Source organism: Silene latifolia, chromosome 5 (assembly GCF_048544455.1).
Source record: "Silene latifolia isolate original U9 population chromosome 5, ASM4854445v1, whole genome shotgun sequence".
In the NCBI taxonomy this organism is placed as follows: Eukaryota; Viridiplantae; Streptophyta; class Magnoliopsida; order Caryophyllales; family Caryophyllaceae; genus Silene; species Silene latifolia.
The window spans coordinates 28798338-28818580 of NC_133530.1; the positions used below are offsets into that span (position 1 = coordinate 28798338).

The following is a 20243-nucleotide window of genomic DNA, read 5'->3' on the forward strand; positions in this document are numbered from 1 at the left end:
TAATATAATGTACCAACATGCTTCTCATCATAGATATGCGTACATTTTCGTACAATCTTTGCGACTACCGAGTTCTTGGATCATCAACCCTATTTGCTTGTAGATCTACTAAGTACTAATATATGCAGGGCCTATAAAATCAAAAGATTTTATGTATGACCGCCTCACCATGGAAGGAAGCTCACTTAAGCTGGTTTTCGTGGTTCCACTAATGGTTTTCGCAATAAGTAAGCGCTCTAATCTTTATTGTGTACGTAGAAGCATCGTAGTTTCAAATCTGTTTCGGCTTTTTGCATCAATGTTGCATTTGTGTCATCTAAACTAAATACAAGTGCTCAAAATCGAAAATGGATTGAATAAGAAGCAATGACGCGCAAGTAATTTAAATTACTCTGTATATGTTTGTAATTTAATATCACAGGTACTGCTTCATTGAAAGTTGAAGCAAACAATAGGCGACAAATGCTTCTACACCGCCATCCTGAACATTGTGTGCCGACAATGCTTCCGCCACCACCAACCACAGCACAAGAGCCAGCTAAACCACCATCAACATCACGAGAGAAAGAAGGGGCTTTGGGGGCAGCACCGGATGGAGAAATACCAGTCGTAGTTCTACCCCCTGGATACAAATGGACTCCTTTTCACGTACATTCGTGTAATACGCCTTGCATGGGACCAAACGACTGTTATTGGCCTTGCATGGCTTGTTGTCCCAATAGCACTTGCTGTGATCTGTAATATCAGGTCAATTGACTTGTAACTTGTATTCAAGCGATTACGAGAAGCTTAATGAATATTATGAGCCTGCTTAACAATAACTTCATGACAATCATTAAAATATATAAAGCCCCTTATCGACGACTATGGGATTCTCTCATGTGCAATTTCCAGCTTTAGTGTTTTATATGGGAGTGTTTGAGGATCACTACTTACGCAATTTGAGGATCGCTTATTACGATCTTATGATTTAAGTAAAGTAACTTGATGATGTTCATGAATTAATTACACTCGTGTTCAAATCACGTCATTACATATTCTTTGAATCACCGGACTTTAATACTACTCAGTTTTTGTCATTAGTAAGAGTCAGAGGTCTCATCATAACAATGTATATAAAACATGTCTGTTGAAATTAACACATACTGAAATTAGCAATTCCGCTATTATTGCAGCTCTCGCTCCGCTGCAACAACGGGTACAAGAATTGTACGAGACCATGAACTATTCAACTCATGTGTTCAATGATTCAAGGCAAATGATCCTAAAATCCATCCACCAGCCTAACGAAAAAAAAAGCTCATCCATGGACAAAAGGATTAAGACGCAAGTGGTAGGGATGGATTTATGGGAAGATGTTCACAGTAAACGAAAAAAAAAAGTTAAATGAATAGAAGGAGAAGGCATCCTAGCTAGGCGTTAGAAAAAAAAAAAAAAATATGGAATATATTTTTTTTTATTTTTTTCAGGTGGCCAGACTATGGAACAGTAAAACAAATTAGAGGCGAACTCACCAAGTCATCTCCTGATTTTATAAGATGATCGACGAAGTCCTCTTTGTTTTGCCAATGCTGCTTCAGATGCAAATTTGACACCGCGTTATTATGCCTCATCCATGACTTGGATGCACAGCAACTATAACTCGTAAGATGCACTCTGCTAAATCAATGGGAGGATCCAAACAATGCATTCAATTTTTATTGAGGATTAAGATAATAAATATTTATAAGAAATTACTGCTTTTTATAGGTAACCTGAAATGTGTCAATAGGTGCATGGGCAGACGACATCAAAGCTGCAATTTGACCTGTACTGTGTATGCATTCATAAGGCATTGGACATAGTAGGTCACCACTCTGCCATGCTTTTGATAACAGTAAACGTCCTTGCAGTTCCATCGCTTTGTGGTACTGGGACGTAGTGACGTACTCTCCTTCAGTCACTTGGAAGGAATTAGAACGAGCAGAGCCTACTGTAAAACCATGCTTCTGTGTTGACATAATCCAGATTACCAGTTTTCCACGATGAAGTCCTATACCCATAACCATAACAAGGATTGCTATCTCATTCTGCCTCGCATACGGATGTTTGTTTTACTTAGCGCGCAGCAGTCTTCTCGGAAGCTTCTTTTTGGGATCTGTAGAATCTGTTCTTCCAGAAAACTTTTTTTTATGCTGCCTCAATTTCTTGTCCAAGGCGAGGCCCCTTCGCTTCATCTTCTCTATCTTTTCTTTTCCTCCTTCTATATCAGCCTGGATAGCTATTTCTCTTTTTTCATCTGAGAGCAGGGCCAATCTTGCAAATTTCTTTGGCCGCACTTTGTCTCCAAGCTTTTCATGGATCTCTTTGTACGCAGGAACAAGACCTCGTCGTATGAAACATCCTTCAATCAGCTGCATTGAATTTAACTGAGGAAGAGAGGGTGCATTTTTCAACTCAAGGTCATAGCAAAAGGGCGAGTCTTTGAGCCACATCCTAAGGGAATGGGCCTTGGCAACAAGAACCCCATCTCTCGTTCTACAAGGCAAAAATGGTGATCCCATCTCCCAGAGGTATGCTTTCAGTGTGCTGTTTAATGAAACCATGTTATACTCGGCCGTTCCTGTTATTATTACAACCGACTTTGAAGACTCCGGTGAACCCTCAAGTGATGCATCCTGCCACAAAAAAGGGATCTCAGATTCTCAGAACAAATATAGCCACGAGAAAGTGAGCATTAGTCTTAGGAAGCGCCAAAAGTAGCAACTCAATTATTTCTAAAAGTGAAGCAAAGAAGTATATTTAGAGCATTAGTGTTCTCAAATCACACTACTGTCAAATACATGTAGATATCACTAGAAAGAAGAAGATAGAAAGAAGTGGCCTGAAGCATTACAACCAGGAACCGATCGTGAAACAGCATAATGTCCATTAGTCAATCTTCAGATCAATATTAAAGGACAAAGAAAGAGAAGAAAACGTGCCTGCATGTGATCAAGCCATAATGTAAGACCCACAAGAGCGGCACCAGCAGACAACTTTCTAAAATCAGCTCCCCAGTCTTTTTCAGCCACCCTACGGCGACACACATTGAAATGTAAATAAATTTAACATCCTTACATGATCAAGACAGCCATATACGAATCTCATTATATAACAACCTTAAAGCAAGGACTGCAAAACGAACCTCACAGCTCTTAGTGTAAAAATCCTAGACCCCCACCCCCACCCAACCCCACATTAAGATCAACATATTACAATTGATTCCAATTTTAACTAATGGAAGTCTTAGTGCGATTAAGACTTTCAATGACGGAGTGACCCGCCTGCTCCAGTGCATAAAGGTGAAGTAATTGAAAGAACTACTTTCTGAGTAAGATGTAGATACATTACAAATTACAACTATAACAAAGCCTTGTTCCTAAGATAATTTCGAGTTGGAACCAACCGTCAGTGTGAGGTGGAAAAATAATAATAATTATTATTATAATACCGAAGAGGAATGAAGAGAGTATGCTAACAAATTGAGACAGGCAGAAAAGTGACAGTAAAGAAATTAGAAGGAAATGGGATACAGAAAAGGAAAACTTTTGAATGAGGTAAGAAAATATATAAGTAGGAGCATTAGGTGTGAAGAAAATTCAAGAGGGCATATTTGCAAACAAAAAATTGAAAAGATAACAAAAACAGACCAAATGAAACATGTAGATTCATTAGGCAACTTTATAGTTTAGTACCTGAACACATTTTCGCCGTAGATACTCCTCTTTACAGCCAGTTGAAAAAGCCATGAAGCTTTAGATCGAAGTTCAAATGCCCATAATAGGTCCTCCAAAGCATTAACAAAGTTGAATGCGGCATTATCCTCAAGAGGCTCCAATCTCTCTAGCCATTGATCCATAATCCCAACTAATGAGTCACAACTATCAAAGAGCAACCTGCAAAATAAGAGCCATTTTAAGTCAAATTATCACCAATGAAGGTTGCAAGGGGAGGGGGGAGGACAAATCTATTCAGCAAACAGCTACCTCAAAGGAAGGTCAAAACCAGAATCCTGGAGTGCTTTTAAGAGCACTATAGCTTCCTCCGAGCCCTGACATAAGCTTGCAGCGCGAATGAAGCAAGTCCAGATCCTATGATCTGTCTCCAAACCATCATCCTTCATTTCCATAAGCTTTTGAATTCCAGCACTATAATCTCCATGTTTCAGAAAGGCATCAATGACTGAACTGTATGGTAGTGTACTAAGACTTAAACCCGAGCTTTTTAAATTGTCAAGGACCTTCTCTGCTTCCTTAGGTTGTCCAGAGCTTCCATAAGACATCATAAGTAGATGCATTGTGGCTATTGTAGGTTCTACTCCAGCTTCCTTCATTTGAATCAGTACCATTTCTGCCTTATCATGCCTTCCAGAATCTCTATACATTTTAATCATCACATGATAGAAAGAACGGTCAAGTTTAAACCCTCTTGAGCGTATGTCATCAAGGAGCTCCTCGGCTTGATCTAAAAGCTTCTGCTTACTGCAGGCAGCGAGCAAGCTTTTGTAAGTATCCAGTTTTGGATCTAAACCTAGGCTTCTCATTTGATTCATCAGACATAAACCTTCCTCAGGTCTACGGTCCCGACAATACACAAGTATCAAAGTATTATAAGTATCCTCATCAGGAGAAAGTCCGGCCTTTTGAATGTTCTGGTACACATCGGCAGTCTTTCGGTAATCCTCAATATCCGTGTACATCTTCAGTAATGAATTCCAGACTGAAAGATCAGGCTTAAATCCAGCTTCTTCCATCTCCGCAACTGTGGACTCAACATCCCTTACTCTTTTCCCCCGGGATAATAGTCCAATCATAATCCTGTAAAGATGCATGGTAGGGAGGTAACCAGCAGCCTTCATTCCATTGTATATCTTCTTTACTTCAAAAATGTTTCCAGCTCTTGCAAATGCTTCAAGCATCAAAAGAATGGTGCTTTTACTAATCTTAAAACCCATATCTTGAAGCTCTTGAATCAACACATAAAGCTCATTTAGTCTCCCACCGACAATTAACGCTTGCATCAATAAGTTGATAATGTCTACAGTAGGGGGAGGTCCGTCTCTCATCATTGTATTGAAAGCTGCCCTAGCTTTTTCATAATGACCAGAGTCAGCATAAGCTTGCAGCAAAGCATGCCAGACCTTCCTGTCCAAATTTTTAGACTTCTGCCTTAGACGGCCAACAATGCTCTCCGCCTTTTGAAGTTCCTTGACACTCCCATATGCATGTATGAGGCTGACAAAGATACCAACATCTTTAAAAACAATACTTTTACCTTCTGCCTCGTCAATTAGGCATTGGGCCGTCTCTGGGACAGACATCAAACAATATATGAGCACCATATTTTCATATATATTTTGAGATGGTTCCACTCCGAAAAATTTCATGTCTGAAAATATTTGAGAAGCATCAGCATACATTTCAGATTCCTTGCAGCACGTAATAAGAGATTCATACATTATGCAACTCCCTTGAAACAACCCACTCTGCCTTATATTATAGTACTGATTGATAGCATCATTGAGTTGATTAGCCTTGGAAAGCACAATCACTAAGGCCTCGTCTAGAAATTCATAAGATGCAGAGGCACAATTCCTCAAATAATGAAGCAAATCTATAGCTTCCGAGTGTCTCCCAGAACAACTATAGGAACTCAAAATAGATAAGAGATTATCAGTGTCCAAATCATGACCCTGAGCAACAGCCAACCTTAACATTTTAGCACCATCGTCAAAGCATTCACCTTGAACAAGTATGGAAGATATATGTAGGGGATTCATGCCAAATAATCTCTCCATATCAGAGATAACTTTTCGAAGACCCTCTTCTTTGTTTTCATTCTTGAGAAGTTGAATCAAAGAAAGGTACTGACTGCTGTCAGGCTTAAAATTATTATGAACCATATCTCTGTACAATGACATTATTTTTCTGGTCTCATTAGACCTCAATAGAATATCTAGCATCACAGAATAAGCCAACTTGTCAGGCTTAATTCCAGATCTCAGCATGCAATTAAACGTCTCTTCAGCCTCTTCCCGTTTGCCAGCTTTCCCATACCCACATATCAAGGCACTAAATGTTCGTAAGGTAGGTTTAACTCCATTATCCAACATTTCCGACATTATGTTCCCTGCCTCAGTTACTCTATTGGCTTTCCCAAGAGAATCAATCAAAACAGTGTATGTAACCGCATCTGGAATAAGTCCAGACGACTTCATGTTCCTATAGAGATCCAAAGCTAAATCAAGCTGACCATTTTTACCATACATGTGAAGGATAGTGTTATAGGTCATCTCATCCTTTGAGAATCCTCTTTTCAACATGTCTTCACAAATCTCTCCCACCTTTACAGCACTTCCTTCTCTAGCAAATGCGTATAACAGTGAATTATATGTCACAGCATCTGGGATAAACCCTTTACTCTCAAGTTCTACAAGAATCTTTTCGGCTTTAGTAGGCATCCCACACCTAGCAAAAACAGAGATCATGGCATTATAAGTCCATAGGTCAGGTTGGCAATGATTAGCCTCCATGTCACTGTATACCTTAATTGCCTCCTTGAGGTTGGACTCACGAGAACAAGCACTTATAAGAGTGTTATAGGTAATGGTATCAGGTCGAATACCCGATCCCCTCACCTCGTTCAAAAGCTCAATCGTCAAATTCGGTTCTAGAGCCCCAGACTTCAAACGAGCATTTATCAACGTATTAAAACTCACAAGGTCCGGCTCACACCCACGCTCTCGCATCAAATCCAACATCTCCTGAACCTTTGAAAACCTACCATTTCTCGCATAAACCCCCATCATCGCATTATAAACCTGAACAGTATTACCAACAGAAGGTTCAGCCCTCATAAACATCTCCACAGCCAACGCTTCCTGATTTGCCTTCCCAAGCACTGCCAATATCGTGGCCAGCATCCGAGCATTGGGAGAATACCAATGCCTAAGATTCAACCACTCATAAACCTCCAAACCCCGTTGCCAACTCGCCTGACCCACCCATTTCACCACAAAACAGTAATCAGTAGGAGTCATCTGTACCATTTTCTCATCCAAAACATCAGCCACAAACTCCTCAGGCCCTAACCCTAATATCTTATCAGTCAAAAATTGAACCCTTTTCCTCCAATCTTTAGCTCTTTTCAATGCTAATTTAGTCATCTTCTTCGCCCTCGTCTTACTATTCCTACCCAAAACCTCCAAATTCTCATCATTTGACCCCTCCACCGTACCCACACTTCCCCCATCATCTCTACCTTCAAATTCTTCAACAAGTTCTGAACTTTTCGCGGTTTCGGCCACATGGGCATCTATATTTTGGGCCAAATTGAATTGGGTTTGCGGGGATTGGGGAATTTCTGCAAGTTTTAAATTGGGCCATCTAACTGAAGGAGATGCTCTACTGTAACTGAACTTTTTAGGGGTTTGTTCTTCAAGTGTGTTACTGTCAGAAGATGGCGCTAAAGTACAGCAACAAGGGAAGTGCTTACGTACCTTTGAATTTGAATCAATGTGTAGTAATGCTGAAGTTGGTACTGCATATACTCCTGTGTTAGTTAATGCCATTTCTTGGAGGAACACAGCTTTCTGTGTGGATTAGATTGTTAAGCTGTCTTATACTTCGTGTAAAGACTCTTCCCTTAAAAAAACTTGGATTATATCTTCTCTCGGTCAATTTTCCTACTCAACTTAGAACGGTAGAACGGGTTAAATAGGATGAGGTAAAAGATAGAATGTCTAGATGGGTACACTTTTCTCATCTATATGACGTGATGGCATGAGTAGTATTTGACCCCGCCTTACTTTAAATATAGATATAACACCAATTCTTATTTCAGACCAAGGTATCCGTCTTATTAATAAGACGGATACCATATTCTCTCACAAAATACCCATTTAGGGTGAGTGGAGAAGCACATGGGAGGTCCCACCTTTGTCCCCTCTACCCATTTCCTCTCACACAACGACCCGTCTTAAAAACCAACCCGTTTTAAGCAAGACTTACTCTAGATATAATCATTTTAAAAGAGACCAACTAAGTTGTTATTTACCTTCTATATTGTGATTGCTTTAGACGATGATTTGCTCATCTATATTCATTTTGTTCCATTTATCATCCAACAAAAACAATTTCCGGGGATGGGGTGGGGGGTTTGATGAAATGCAGGTGTGGGCCGATTAGGGGTTGTGCTCACGAATAACAAAGCGTCTTACTTGTGACGGGATTATCCCGTCACAAGCTGAAGACCTCTCATAAAAAGAGATAGGGGACAAGGTGGGGCACCCCCCATGTGCTTCCCCACTCAACTCTCATGGGTATTTTGTGAGAGGAAATGATATCTCTCACAAGCTTGTGACGGATATCGCCGTCTTCAATGAGATTTTGTGCACGAATAAGGGGGTTAATTTGTAATTTTCTTAGAACGCTTTGTATATATTTGTTTTTTCGTTGCTAGAATAGATCGGGTTTAATGGATGAGCGACACATATATCCAAAATCTAAAAAAGATGGTCAGTGGGTCAGGACGACCCACTTTGCTTAGAGAAGAAAATGGCACGGCCCATGCATGCAAAGCTGGGCTTCGTGTTGTGCCATGTCTATGAGTTGAAAACGGCGTCCAATCACGAACCATGGCATATCGTGTCTTGCTTGGGAGTGCCCATACAAATCCCTCTTCTTTAGCCTTATTTCTTCGTATTTTAAGCATGTTGAGGCGTGCCAAAGTGTGTCGTGTCGTGCTTGGATTAGGCGCGGTCTTTTTTTCTCAAACTCCGGCCCAAGTAGGCAGACACGGCTAGGGGTGTGCACTGAGCCGGGCCCACCGAGATGGGCTGTCAATGTGTGGCCCAAGCCCGACACTAAAAAGGGGTCGCGCTGGGCTCCATAATGTTTGGGTCGGGCCCGACCCATATAGTGATTTTTAGTATTTTTTGAATTTTTATCAGGCCAAGCCGGGCTGGGCTGGAATTTTGGGGCACTGGCCCGGCCTGGGTAGAGGGTCGGGTTGGGCTGGTTGGCACGTGGGCTGGCTGAGCTAGAAAAAACCAGCCACTGGGCCGCACCATTGAATAGCTCTAGGCACGGCCCCCCGGCCCATGGTGTGTCGTATCGTGCTAGGCCAATCCTGTGCCGTGCTAAAATGGGTCATGGGCCATGTAGGCCCAACTGCCCACATGTCCACTTCTATTTCTAAAGATGGTGAAGCTCACTCGAGCTCAAATCAATAATCTCATCCAAAGTACTCCCTTTTCTCCTAAAATCCCTGTGACAGAAGTAAAGACTGCTAAATTTCGAAGATTTTTGCTAAATGAGATTATTTGACAAATTAATTAGGTTTTTGGGGTCGATTCAAACTATTTAGGGCCAATATATCCACTTATCACTTGTATTAGTTGTGTATTTTCCTCTCTTTTTATATAAAGCCGCTGAGAGTCTGAGACAATTAGCGACCGACTCCAAAAAAACCTAATTAATTTGTCAAATAAGCCATTTAGCCAAAACCTTCCCAAAATTCATATTTTGATGTATAGTCTCTGTTTAACCGTTCACTGAAAACAAAAATTGGTTACCCCAGCAAGAACCGAAAATGGCATATCTTCTTGTTGGCTGAAGGACACCAGTTCAACTGAACCACAGAAAGCATAGCACTTTGTGTATGGCAGCAACAAGGATTCATTCTTCCATAAAAATGGACCTCAATTGCATTACATTCTCCAGATTTCCATCAATTTCAAGCAGGTATCCGATTCCCTTACTCTTCTCATCAAATTACCCCAAAGTTTCCACCTTTACAACTTATAGTCTTTCAATTCTTCAAATTGATGTCTCAAAAACCTCAAATAACACCTGTAATACTTCAAGTAGCGTTTCAATGGAATACCCAGATGGAAAGGAGATGCCTTTAGAATTATACAGTGAGAAAATTCGACATTTTTGTAAGAAAGGATGTGTAAGTGAAGCTATGTCTTGTTTATCTGAAATGCAGGCACTCGGGTTTTATCCGAATATGTTGTGTTATTCATGTTTAATTGAGGTTTTGTGTAGTTTTGGTAGAACCCTTGAAGCTGATATGGTGTTCCAAGAAATGATCTTTCTTGGGTTTAGGCCGAAAACCGGTGTTTTTAATGTTTTGCTTAGAGGGTTCTTGAGGAAAGGGATGTATGAGCTTGGTGTGAAAGCGTTGCGAGTCATGGAGGAATTGGGTGTTTGTGAGAATCATCAGACATTTGAGATTTTTTTGGATTATTATGTGAGTGCTGGTAGGTTGAGTGATACTTGGAGGATTATTGGGGAAATGAGGAGACGGGGTTGTAAGTTGAATGGGTTTGTGTATAGTAGGGTAATCGAGGTTTATAGGGATAACGGAATGTGGAAGAAGGCAATGGAGATTGTGAGTGAGATTAGTGAGTTGGGTGTGCCTGTTGATAGGAGGATTTGTAATAGCATTATTGATACGTTTGGGAAGTATGGTGAGTTAGGAGAAGCGTTGGAAGTGTTTGGGAAGATGCGAGAAGAAGGGATAGTACCCGATATAGTGACTTGGAACTCGTTGATTAAATGGCATTGCAAGGCTGGGGAACTTAAGAAGGCATTGGAATTGTTTACTGATATGCAAGATGAGGGATTGTATCCTGATCCTAAGATCTTTGTAATATTGATCAGTCGCCTAGGAGAACAAGGGAAGTGGGAGTTGTTAAAGGAGAATTTTGAGATAATGAGACGTCGAGGCCACCTTAAGATGGGAACTGTATATGCGGCTTTGGTTGACATATATGGACAGTATGACAGATTTCAGGGAGCAGAAGAATGCATATCCGCTTTGAAGGCTGAAGGCGTCCAGCTGACATCAAATATATTTTCTGTTCTGGCAAATGCATATGCACAACGGGTATCACCTCTATCTTTTGAATATATTTTTTTTTTGCTCCGATAAGTTGTTCCTCTACCTTTAATGCTTACTTGTAGTGTCATTGCTCATGTGTTGCTCGTCTTCAATGCTATGGCCATATTTTGTGTAAGAGCTTTCTGGCACGTAATGTGTACCCTTTGCTTGCTTGTGTGACTGTCTTTTTAGTTATCCTCACTCAGCCACTTTGAATGCTAAGCTTATACTTTTCTAGTTTGTCTACCAGTTGGCACTTGGCAGTCATCAGTGGCGAATCTGGGATTCCGGGAATGGGGGTGTTCAAAAAAATTCATAGCACAAGAATAACTACTAACAAATGATGCTATTGGCACCTGCACATATTGCAATTACCCATGGTTAATATGCTCTGGGACTCATAGGTACTATGTTATTGTGTCAAAACCCCAATTTTTTTTTTGTGATAAGAAAAAACAGGTTCATCAAGGTTCATATATTGACCTCATAAAGGACATGTATGAGGGGGCTAGTGCAAGTGTTCGCACTAATGTTGGGAGAACGGAAGAATTTCCTATTACCATTGGGGTGCATCAAGGTTCCGCACTTAGTCCTTTTCTCTTTGCTATAGTTATGGATGAGTTGACAAGGGATATTCAGGACGATATCCCTTGGTGTATGATGTTTGCTGATGATATTGTGTTGATTGATGAGACAAAAGAGGGGGTGGAGAGAAAGTTGGAATTGTGGAGGCAGACTTTAGAGACTCGTGGGTTGGTGAGCAGGAGTAAGACTGAGTATTTGAGGTGTCAGTTCACTAAGGTGGCGGGGTTGAGATCGACAGAGGCGGGGAGTATTATTTTCGATGGGAATGTTGTTGAGGGTTCGGATTTCTTCAGATATCTAGGATCTATTATTCAAAAAGATGGGGAGTTAGACGGAGATGTGGCTCACAGAATTAAAGCGGGATGGTTGAAATGGAAGAGTACTTCAGGGTTTCTATGCGATAAAGATATGCCCCAAAGATTAAAGGGAAAATTTTATCGCACGACAATTAGGCACGCTTCTACTTTACGACTCCGAGTGTTGGGCCGTGAAACATTGTCACATTCAAAAGATGAGTGTGGCGGAGATGCACATGTTGAGGTGGATGTGCGGACATACAAGGAAAGATCGGTTAAGGAATGAGGTGATTAGGGAAAAGGTAAAAGTGGCGCCAATAGAGGACAAGATGATGGAAAACCGACTAAGATGGTTTGGCCATGTGAGAAGGAGACCTATGGGCCTTTTGATTAGGAGAGGCTGGAGACTTGGAGAGAGAAAAAGGTCCCTAGAGGCGAGAGGAAGACCGAGCAGGACATAGTTGAGAGTGATAGAGCACGATATGAGAGTTCTGGGGCTTGAGGAGAGTATGGTGACAGAGAGGGCACAATGGAGGGAAAGGATACATGTGGATTTTTAGTATTTGATATTTTTTTCTTTGACAGATTTAGTGTTTTTTTATTTATTTGATTTAAAGAAATTAATTTATTTATTTTTCTCTCCTTTATTACACACTTTTTCAACAACCACTTTCTTATAGATTTTACCTGGTTCATTCCGGATCCTTAACTATATTTCGGTTTTTAAAAATCGTTTTAATCTTTTCTCTCGATTTAAATTTTAAGTTTTTATAAAAGAAAGACGGAATTCGATTTTAAAACCCCTTAGTTCACCTTGACTTTACATTACATTTTCGTTCTCCCTTTTTGTTTTTCATCTTCCCTTTTTTATTTGCATTTTGAGGCGTGCGTTCACCCATGGACGGTTCGAAAGGATGAATCATGTCAGCCGACCCCAAATCATTTTGGGATTAAGGCTCTGATGTTGTTGTTGTTGTTAAGAAAAAACAGGTAATGGGGTACAAGATGAAATCCCGTACGTCTGTGTGAGTTTCTTTTAGGCCATGCCAAAATAGAATATGAGATACACCGTACTAATTGAACAAAGCTCTCTCAAATATATCTAGAACTGTTCCATTTAGACTTGTAGGGTGTAGTGCTGTACAATATTAACAATGATGCTATTGGCACATGCAGATATGTTGCCAACTGGTTCAGTTTTGTTCTGTGCCATGCTTGTATTGCACTATTTCTGTTAATCCTTGAAAATATTAAATCTTTGTGAAAGATTATTGCATGAGGTACCGTCATCTGTATTCCTCGTCTTGTGAAGGGCAGTTTCCCTTCATATATGGTATAAGTGCTGCGTTGTGTCTTGCATGCCCTAGCTGAAGTTATGATTGGACGTACGTAAATTCAAGCTGATATAAGTTAACTGTTTCGCATGGTTCAGGGTTTATGTGAAGACACTGTTAAGGTTCTTCAAATAATGGAAGCAGAAGGTATTGAACCAAATCTTATCATGCTCAATGTCTTGATTAATGCATTTGGAATTGCCGGGAGACATCTTGAGGCACTCTCAGTATATCATCATATCATAGAAAGTGTAAGTGGTATCATGTATTTAAAGTCTGGCTTGGTGATTCACTAATTTTCTCAGTTCTATATAGCCCCGCGCATTTTGTATCTCGATTTATTCATGGTGATCTTTGTTTTCCTTGCAGGGCATCAATCCTGATGTTGTCACATACACTACACTTATGAAAGCTTTCATCAGGGCAAAGAAGTTCAGCATGGTGAGCTGCAATGAGTCTTTTATGAGACGGTTGTATGAATAAAAGTATAAAACCAAGTCATTAATCCTATGACTCCCTCCGTCCCGGTCATTTGTTTACCTATTCCATTTTAGGGTGTCTCGTTCATTTGTTTACCTTTCTAAATTATGAATCTTTTTTATGAGTAATATGATCATACACCTCCATCATGGTCCACTAGTCATCCACGAACAACCACCACAAATGGTCCCGTCCCCTCTCCTTGGTCTTTGTGCCAAAACCAAAGGTAAACAAATGACCGTGACGGAGGGAGTATTAAATTAGGAATACGCCACTAAATCGTTTGCCTGCTTGTATAAAACCATCTCATATGAGTTAGTGTAATATTTCTTTTAAGTAAATTCATGAATTGATCTTGAACCAGGTTCCAGACCTGTACCAAAAAATGGAGTCTTCTGGAGTTACTCCTGACAGGAAGGCCAGGGAGATACTGCAGATGGCGCTCATGCTCATTGAACAGATATGAGCTTTTGATCAAGGTTGGCCTCGACTGCTGAGTTATACTTGAAACCTCTGAAACATTCAAAGGAACAGCTACAGTGAGTTTTATTTGGTTACATATTTTCTCCTCGATTGACTGTTGATTGCTTTAGCTCTGAATATGATACCCGATCTTTTCATTCAGGTAAATGTGTATCAGAAGTCTCTTATGGAGCCTGAACTGTCTCCAGTGTGATCGCATTACACAAGGGCTGATTGTATTTCTATTCCGTGAACTTCACTTCAACAGTTCAGCTTCCATCTCCGGGATCCAGATTTTATTCGCCTGATCCAAGACGAGGTGAGTTGATCATGCTGCTTTTTTCATGATAATGCGAGCCGTCTTATCCACAGTATATTGTGTAGGACACACCACGATCAAGACCACCTTGCAAATTTCTTAATGGTTTCTTCGACCCTAATTTGAGGTGGTATTTGCCGCATATATACCACAATGACCAATATCAAGACACGAGGAATGATACCATTAGGTACTTCCATTTGGTGAGATGGTCGTTGCACCACACGTATTATCTGTAGATATGTATGTTACCATGTTTATTGGACATGCGGCCTGCACCCTGTATATGTGAGCCTTGGTGCACCAGTAAGAAACTGAAAATGGCGAGATTGGCTACTACTAGCTTTGCTTTTTTTTTTTCTCAGAAAAGACATTGCCAAGATTATTCTTGGCATCTTGGGGAATTCTGCTTACTTCTTCTCGACCCAAATAAACGGTTGCTAGTCCACATTCGAGATATACGGATGCGTTCCTTTTTACTTGGCCAAATGAGCCTAATGGGTCCTATTCTCCTCGCTTACGAGTAAAATTAAATAGGGAAGATATTAATCATAGACACTCAGAGAGACCAGAGATTACAGAAGTACTGAATTCTTACCAATCTACTGCTGCTATACTGTCACATATTTGACCGAACTATCTTCATCTCATCTTAATGTTAAGATAATGTCAATTTTTTTCCGAAACAGTCAGACATGGCGGGGTAAAGTCTAACTATCCAATGAACAACGCTATTATCCTCTCGTTTAACGAGAGAAAGAAATGCAAGAAATAATAGGGACAAGGGAGTATCAGTGTATCACCTTTGGACAATATTCAATTATAATATTTTACGAAATTGATGTGAGTTAGCTTAACGGGTAAAATCATAAAGACATGTTGCTTCTGGTTTAAGTGGAAAACCCGTCACAATCGACCGTAAATGTACATAGTTATCCAGTGTGGAGCTATGAAATTATCACGATTGAAACTGCCATTTATGAAGAGACATACAGAATAACAGAATGGATGGTAGGCATGGTCGAATATTATTTTTGAAAATAAAAAGGATGGATGGCAGGCAATTACCTTGCCGTTTTCTCATGTATAATCAAATAACAATTGCTTAGGGAACCCTATTCTTTTCTCACAAAATCGGTCTATATTTGTAAAGCTATTGATATTTATTCGTACATACAATTGTAAAGAAATATTAGTGTGATAAGCAAAGGTAATACACGTAGTGCCACGTGATTAAAGTTTTAAAATCACCTCATGTAGCGTAATATCAAGTATTTTGTTGCAACACAAATACTCCGTCTATTCGTCTAAGACGACTTTATATAAGTTTATTGTAAAATGATTTCTCTTATTAACTACTTTTACTTACTGATAGAATTGTGTTTGATTCATTTTACATTTTATTTAGGGTAAAACACTAAAACCGCCTTACACAAAATTAATTATCGGATTTTTTTTTCCTAAAATATCACTAAACAAATTCTTATAAGAGATAGTCTTACAATAGGTAGTATTTTGTTCTTATTCATTTTTTCCTTTTTTTTTTTTAGCTTCTATCGTATCATATATTATGTCGGCATCATCTTACACATTTACATGAGACGGTTTATCAGAAGACTTGTCCAAAAAGAATATAACGAGACAAATAACTCGAGTATTGACTCCGTAGCAGCAAAGGCGCTGACACCCAGACAAGGAAGGCAATGACCGAATAATGGAATATTCAATCCCAGATTCTATTCAAACGACGATCAACACTTCCATCTCACTGCTATTAACCGACCTTATCCTTGAACAGATTATTTAATTGTCATGCAATTTCCTTGCATTCCTCTACTTGTACGGTCGTCTTTAAAGATCAGCAGATCGTATTCGTTATTCGTTGGAAGTTGGTGCCACACTGCCACGTACTTTTCTAATAAAATTATGCAATTTCAAAATTAAAATGCTAATTAAACAAAGCATATTCATTAATGGAGACTCGAGCCTTGAAATGTAAACAATTTTAAATGGTTAGGCCAAAGTTGTAGACTTGTGCTTTTACGAAGAAATAAACACTTGGCTAAAAAATTTGCTCTATTTTTATTTGAAGGTTTCGAACTCTGACCTTAGTTAAAGAATGATATGACTATGTGAGCAATCACCACACCCAATTTTCACTCGTTTTATGTCTTAAATTAGTATGATATTGTGGTTGATGTTCTAGAATATGTCAATGTCAAGTTGTATTCCATATAGGTTGCGAGATTGTTACAAAGTTAACGTAACCATACGAAACCAGTGACTAGAAGTCTAAAACAATCAAATGTACTTCATAGCTAACATTACTATGCAAAGTCATGTTCGTAAAGAAGATTACATCCAAATATCCAATGCAAGGTGGACAGTTATATTGGTTTATATAGCCTTATCCTATTTATGAAGTAGACATTTTTTTCCTTCTTTAGACTTCAAAGAGGGAGAAAATGTGTACATTACACATAATTATATCGATTTGCTTTATGTGCCAATAAATTAGGATAACAATATAGAATTATCGGGTAATCCCCAATACTCGACACCTTCTCATATGTCCTTATATAATATCCATCATTTTAATGACCCTATATCTTGTATTTAAAAAGGGGTATCGTAACATCCGATAACGCTATCTCATTTTCCGATATATTATCTACTCCGGGGTTGAGAAAAAAGTAAAAACATGAAACTCAAGATTGTGGGGGAAACATGGTGGTTGTAAGATCACATCATCATCTAATTTGCGTTGGCTGATTATAGATGTGTGACCCATATTGTTGGTGACAGTTGAGCATAAATAGTTAACCCATTACTCAATCCACCTTCAAAACAAGGGACATTCTGGTCCCCATTTCACTTTTGGGTTCCACTCTTCCACCATCTCCACACTTGAATGCAACGTTTTGTAATCTACTTAAGATCTTTTCGTCGGAATACAGGGAGTGTAACTCGCTCTTGTCGGATTTTGATTGGTATCGTCTCATACTCTCATGACTTTCACCGCTAAGTTAATTGACATCTATTCCATCTCAGGTAATAAGATAAATGGAACTCGAAACATTATGTATGCATAACACATAGTGCTCTGATATTTAATTACAAGAGAAAACTAAAGTTTCAGGACATAACATAGCAAATCCACAACCTTAGTACAGAGCATATTACATAGAGCCTCGTCTTTTCTAATGATACCCAAACCCATCCAAAAGCGCGATTAAACAAACCAGCTTTATCGAACAATTATTACAAAGCAAGAGTTTTGCCAGAACATAAACTACTACGTTACTACTGATTAGCCTGCCTCTAGGAGAAGTAGATAACTAGGGCGGCTTGTTAATTAGGGATAGATTAGGCTTGCTCGGGTTTGTCCAGGTCCTCTTGAGGACGGAAAAACGCCTTCTGCTCCAGCACAGACTCAGAGCCACCATTGCCAGCTGAGGTGTGGTACCCACGCTCAGCTGCACCAAGATTGTGCTCTGTTGCAGGACCAAAAACACCAGTGTAAGGATTAGGAGACCAGTACTTGTCTGATTGAGGCTGGATTATATCGTCAGGCACCACCACTGGGCGCACATGATCTTCAACGTTCTTGTCATACACCGATCCGTGCATAGACCTCCTGCACATTTTCATCCAACAATTCCATCACTTAAAAAGCTGGTGCGAGCTTCACTAAACTATAGATAGCTAAATTATCATATGACCAGAAGAATTCAACTATCAGAGATATATAATCAAATGTAAATGACCGTGATTCGTGAATTTTAAACTAACCACCATGGATTGCCAGCTAAGTACATAAATCTGTCCTTGGACATGAAGCGCGAGAAAAGCTCATTCGCTCCATGTGTGGTGATAAATTGGAACATATCAATATCTCAGTCACGGCATACAAAGGCTACAATAATGCAAACATTTTGATCATAATATGATATAATCTCACCAGCATATCCGTGTTGGATATGCAAGATCATACAGCTGTTCACATTACCATTTATACCACTTCCCTTACGCATCAATCAGAAAGTTACGAATATAAAATTCCAGAAAATCTAACAAATCTGTTAAACAGACCAACGTTTTCCAGATTTGTGCTGTATATTATATACTATATAATTGAAAATAACTATACTCCCTCCATCACAATCATTTGTTTACCTTTTATTTTAATCAAAGTTAAGCAAATGATTGAGGCGAAGAGAACAATATTTTAAATCGGAGATCGTGTAGATTTAATGGAACTAATTCAAGGTGGGTAGTCCAATCAAATAAATTAACTCAACTAAACGTGCACTGTTCGCCGCATGATTAAGTAGATTTACCAACAAACCTACCCACTGATTTCAAATTTCAATAGCCCGAAATATTCAACAACTTGCTAATTAAAACATAACCATTTTCAATTAAGACCAAGAAAAATATGAGAAATAAAATCATAACTAGAAAAAGGAAGAGAGACAAATTTATAAATCTAGCATGATACAAAAGCAGTAAATTAATTTGTGTCAGTAAAAAAAAGACGTAACTTGGAAACTATCAAAAAAGAGTAAGAAACAAAAGAGACAGATCAGCATCAAAATGATAGAGTAAATCTCTAGAAATTCGGTGACAGCTACCCCCAATAAATACAGAAAGGGTAAATAAACAGTAATTTCCACACCAACAACTTGAACTTGTGAGTTGTGACTGATCTACCTTACAATTTCACAATATATGCACATAAAATGTGATGAAAATGTTTAAAAAGATGGTTCGGGTAAGACAAGTAGATATCACACTAAATCCGGCTCCAAAAAATCAGGAACCCGGTTCAGAACCGAAACTAACAAATACGAGTAGTAGTAACAACTGATTGAGACGAAGGAAGTAAGAAGAGTAGAAAAGTAGATTACCTTGGGAGAAGGGCAGCTAAAGAGGGAGTTGGAGAAGAGATATGAGCGACGAATCGCTTACCCAAACCAGCAATTTTCCTGGAATTGATGGCCATATAATTGTTTTGTTGGTTAAGTTTTGTGTAAGAAATGTGTAGCAGATTTTGGGAGTGTGATAATGTTAAGGTTATAGTACACAAAACTCCAGCTTTTATTTATAGAGGGAGGGAGAGGAAGGTGTGTAAAAGGTGGTGTGGTGGGCAACTATGAACTACCTAACCCCGTACACATTGGACGTACGTACCCTTCACTTTAATTATTCATTTACGGAGTATTTTATTTTATTGAGATTTTTTATTTAAATTTTTTAATGTGTTTTAAGCTTTAATTATCTAATTGATTTTTGTGTTATTTAATTAGATGGGAGGAAGGGGAGTTGACGGTCGTTAGTCTTGTCTTTACCTCGTCAGCGATGATTCATGATATTTTTTGGGGGAAGAGACTAGAGAGGGAGGGTAGATGAGATTTTCTAGAGGGATAGAATGGATATTTGGATTAGATCATTTTTATCTTGATTTGCCACGTTTGAGTCGCAATCCCCACCTTTTCACCTACTTTTTTCATCCATTGTCTTGATTAGGGTGTCAATTTAACGTTATAAGTGTATCTTTTTATGGGTTTTTTAAAATGTGTCACCGACATATGTTAATAACCTTAATATGGTAAGATTGACAATATATTCTCATGAGATATTCAAATATAAACTCATTGTTATCATAATTAATGAGAATATATTGTTAATCTTATCATATTAAGGTTATTAACATTTTAGAAAAACCATCTTTTTATTTAAGTCGTTAATATTCATTTTTTTTATCTAAATTGGAAAAATATCGTTCTAAGAAAAACTTGGGACTTGTTTGGTTACTCTTTAAATTCATGGGATTTTGAAAATTTCATAAATTGCAAT

The 20243-nt window shown here is 38.9% G+C and overlaps 3 protein-coding genes across 5 annotated transcripts; 1 reads left to right on the top strand and 2 right to left on the bottom strand.

The window, feature by feature from the left end:
- Nucleotides 1–367: 367 nt before the first annotated feature.
- Nucleotides 368–7699, bottom strand: LOC141657149 (pentatricopeptide repeat-containing protein At3g18110, chloroplastic). 2 transcript variants are annotated; one of them, XM_074464290.1, is made up of 6 exons: nucleotides 4008–7699; nucleotides 3717–3917; nucleotides 2964–3054; nucleotides 1755–2657; nucleotides 1515–1659; nucleotides 368–735 (listed from the first exon to the last, which is right to left on the bottom strand). In XM_074464290.1, the coding sequence occupies exons 1-4, from the start codon at nucleotides 7589–7591 to the stop codon at nucleotides 2094–2096; spliced, it is 4440 nt and encodes a 1479-aa protein (XP_074320391.1). In that variant the 5' UTR covers nucleotides 7592–7699; the 3' UTR covers nucleotides 368–735; nucleotides 1515–1659; nucleotides 1755–2093. The 2 variants fall into 2 exon arrangements, with proteins under 2 accessions (XP_074320391.1, XP_074320390.1); XM_074464289.1 differs by having other exon boundaries at nucleotides 1515–1656; nucleotides 4008–7673.
- Nucleotides 7700–9538: 1839 nt separating this feature from the next.
- On the top strand, nucleotides 9539–15072 carry LOC141657145 (uncharacterized). 2 transcript variants are annotated; one of them, XR_012548670.1, is made up of 5 exons: nucleotides 9539–10914; nucleotides 13222–13374; nucleotides 13493–13564; nucleotides 13968–14142; nucleotides 14229–15072. XR_012548670.1 is itself a non-coding variant. In XM_074464285.1 (5 exons), exons 1-4 carry the CDS (start codon nucleotides 9682–9684, stop codon nucleotides 14067–14069), a joined length of 1560 nt encoding a protein of 519 aa, XP_074320386.1. In that variant the 5' UTR covers nucleotides 9539–9681; the 3' UTR covers nucleotides 14070–14082; nucleotides 14229–15072. The 2 variants fall into 2 exon arrangements, 1 of the variants encoding a protein (XP_074320386.1); XM_074464285.1 differs by having other exon boundaries at nucleotides 13968–14082.
- Nucleotides 15073–17434: 2362 nt separating this feature from the next.
- Nucleotides 17435–19812, bottom strand: LOC141657146 (late embryogenesis abundant protein At5g17165-like). The gene is made up of 2 exons (XM_074464286.1): nucleotides 19295–19812; nucleotides 17435–18021 (listed from the first exon to the last, which is right to left on the bottom strand). Exons 1-2 carry the CDS (start codon nucleotides 19387–19389, stop codon nucleotides 17751–17753), a joined length of 366 nt encoding a protein of 121 aa, XP_074320387.1. The 5' UTR covers nucleotides 19390–19812; the 3' UTR covers nucleotides 17435–17750.
- Between the last annotated feature and the right edge of the window lie 431 nt (nucleotides 19813–20243).

Excerpts from the sequence above, each read along its gene's own strand:
- LOC141657149 (XM_074464290.1), bottom strand. The coding sequence starts at position 7,591 with ATGGCATTAACTAACACAGGAGTATATGCAGTACCAACTTCAGCATTA. Across the intron at positions 3,918-4,007 it reads GGTTTTGACCTTCCTTTGAG|GTTGCTCTTTGATAGTTGTG; the intron begins GTAGCTGTTTGC and ends CTTATTTTGCAG. Across the intron at positions 3,055-3,716 it reads TACGGCGAAAATGTGTTCAG|GGTGGCTGAAAAAGACTGGG; the intron begins GTACTAAACTAT and ends GTGTCGCCGTAG.
- LOC141657145 (XM_074464285.1), top strand. The coding sequence starts at position 9,682 with ATGGCAGCAACAAGGATTCATTCTTCCATAAAAATGGACCTCAATTGC. Across the intron at positions 10,915-13,221 it reads CAAATGCATATGCACAACGG|GGTTTATGTGAAGACACTGT; the intron begins GTATCACCTCTA and ends CGCATGGTTCAG. Across the intron at positions 13,375-13,492 it reads ATCATCATATCATAGAAAGT|GGCATCAATCCTGATGTTGT; the intron begins GTAAGTGGTATC and ends TTTTCCTTGCAG.
- LOC141657146 (XM_074464286.1), bottom strand. The coding sequence starts at position 19,389 with ATGGCCATCAATTCCAGGAAAATTGCTGGTTTGGGTAAGCGATTCGTC. Across the intron at positions 18,022-19,294 it reads TTAGCTGCCCTTCTCCCAAG|GAGGTCTATGCACGGATCGG; the intron begins GTAATCTACTTT and ends GAAAATGTGCAG.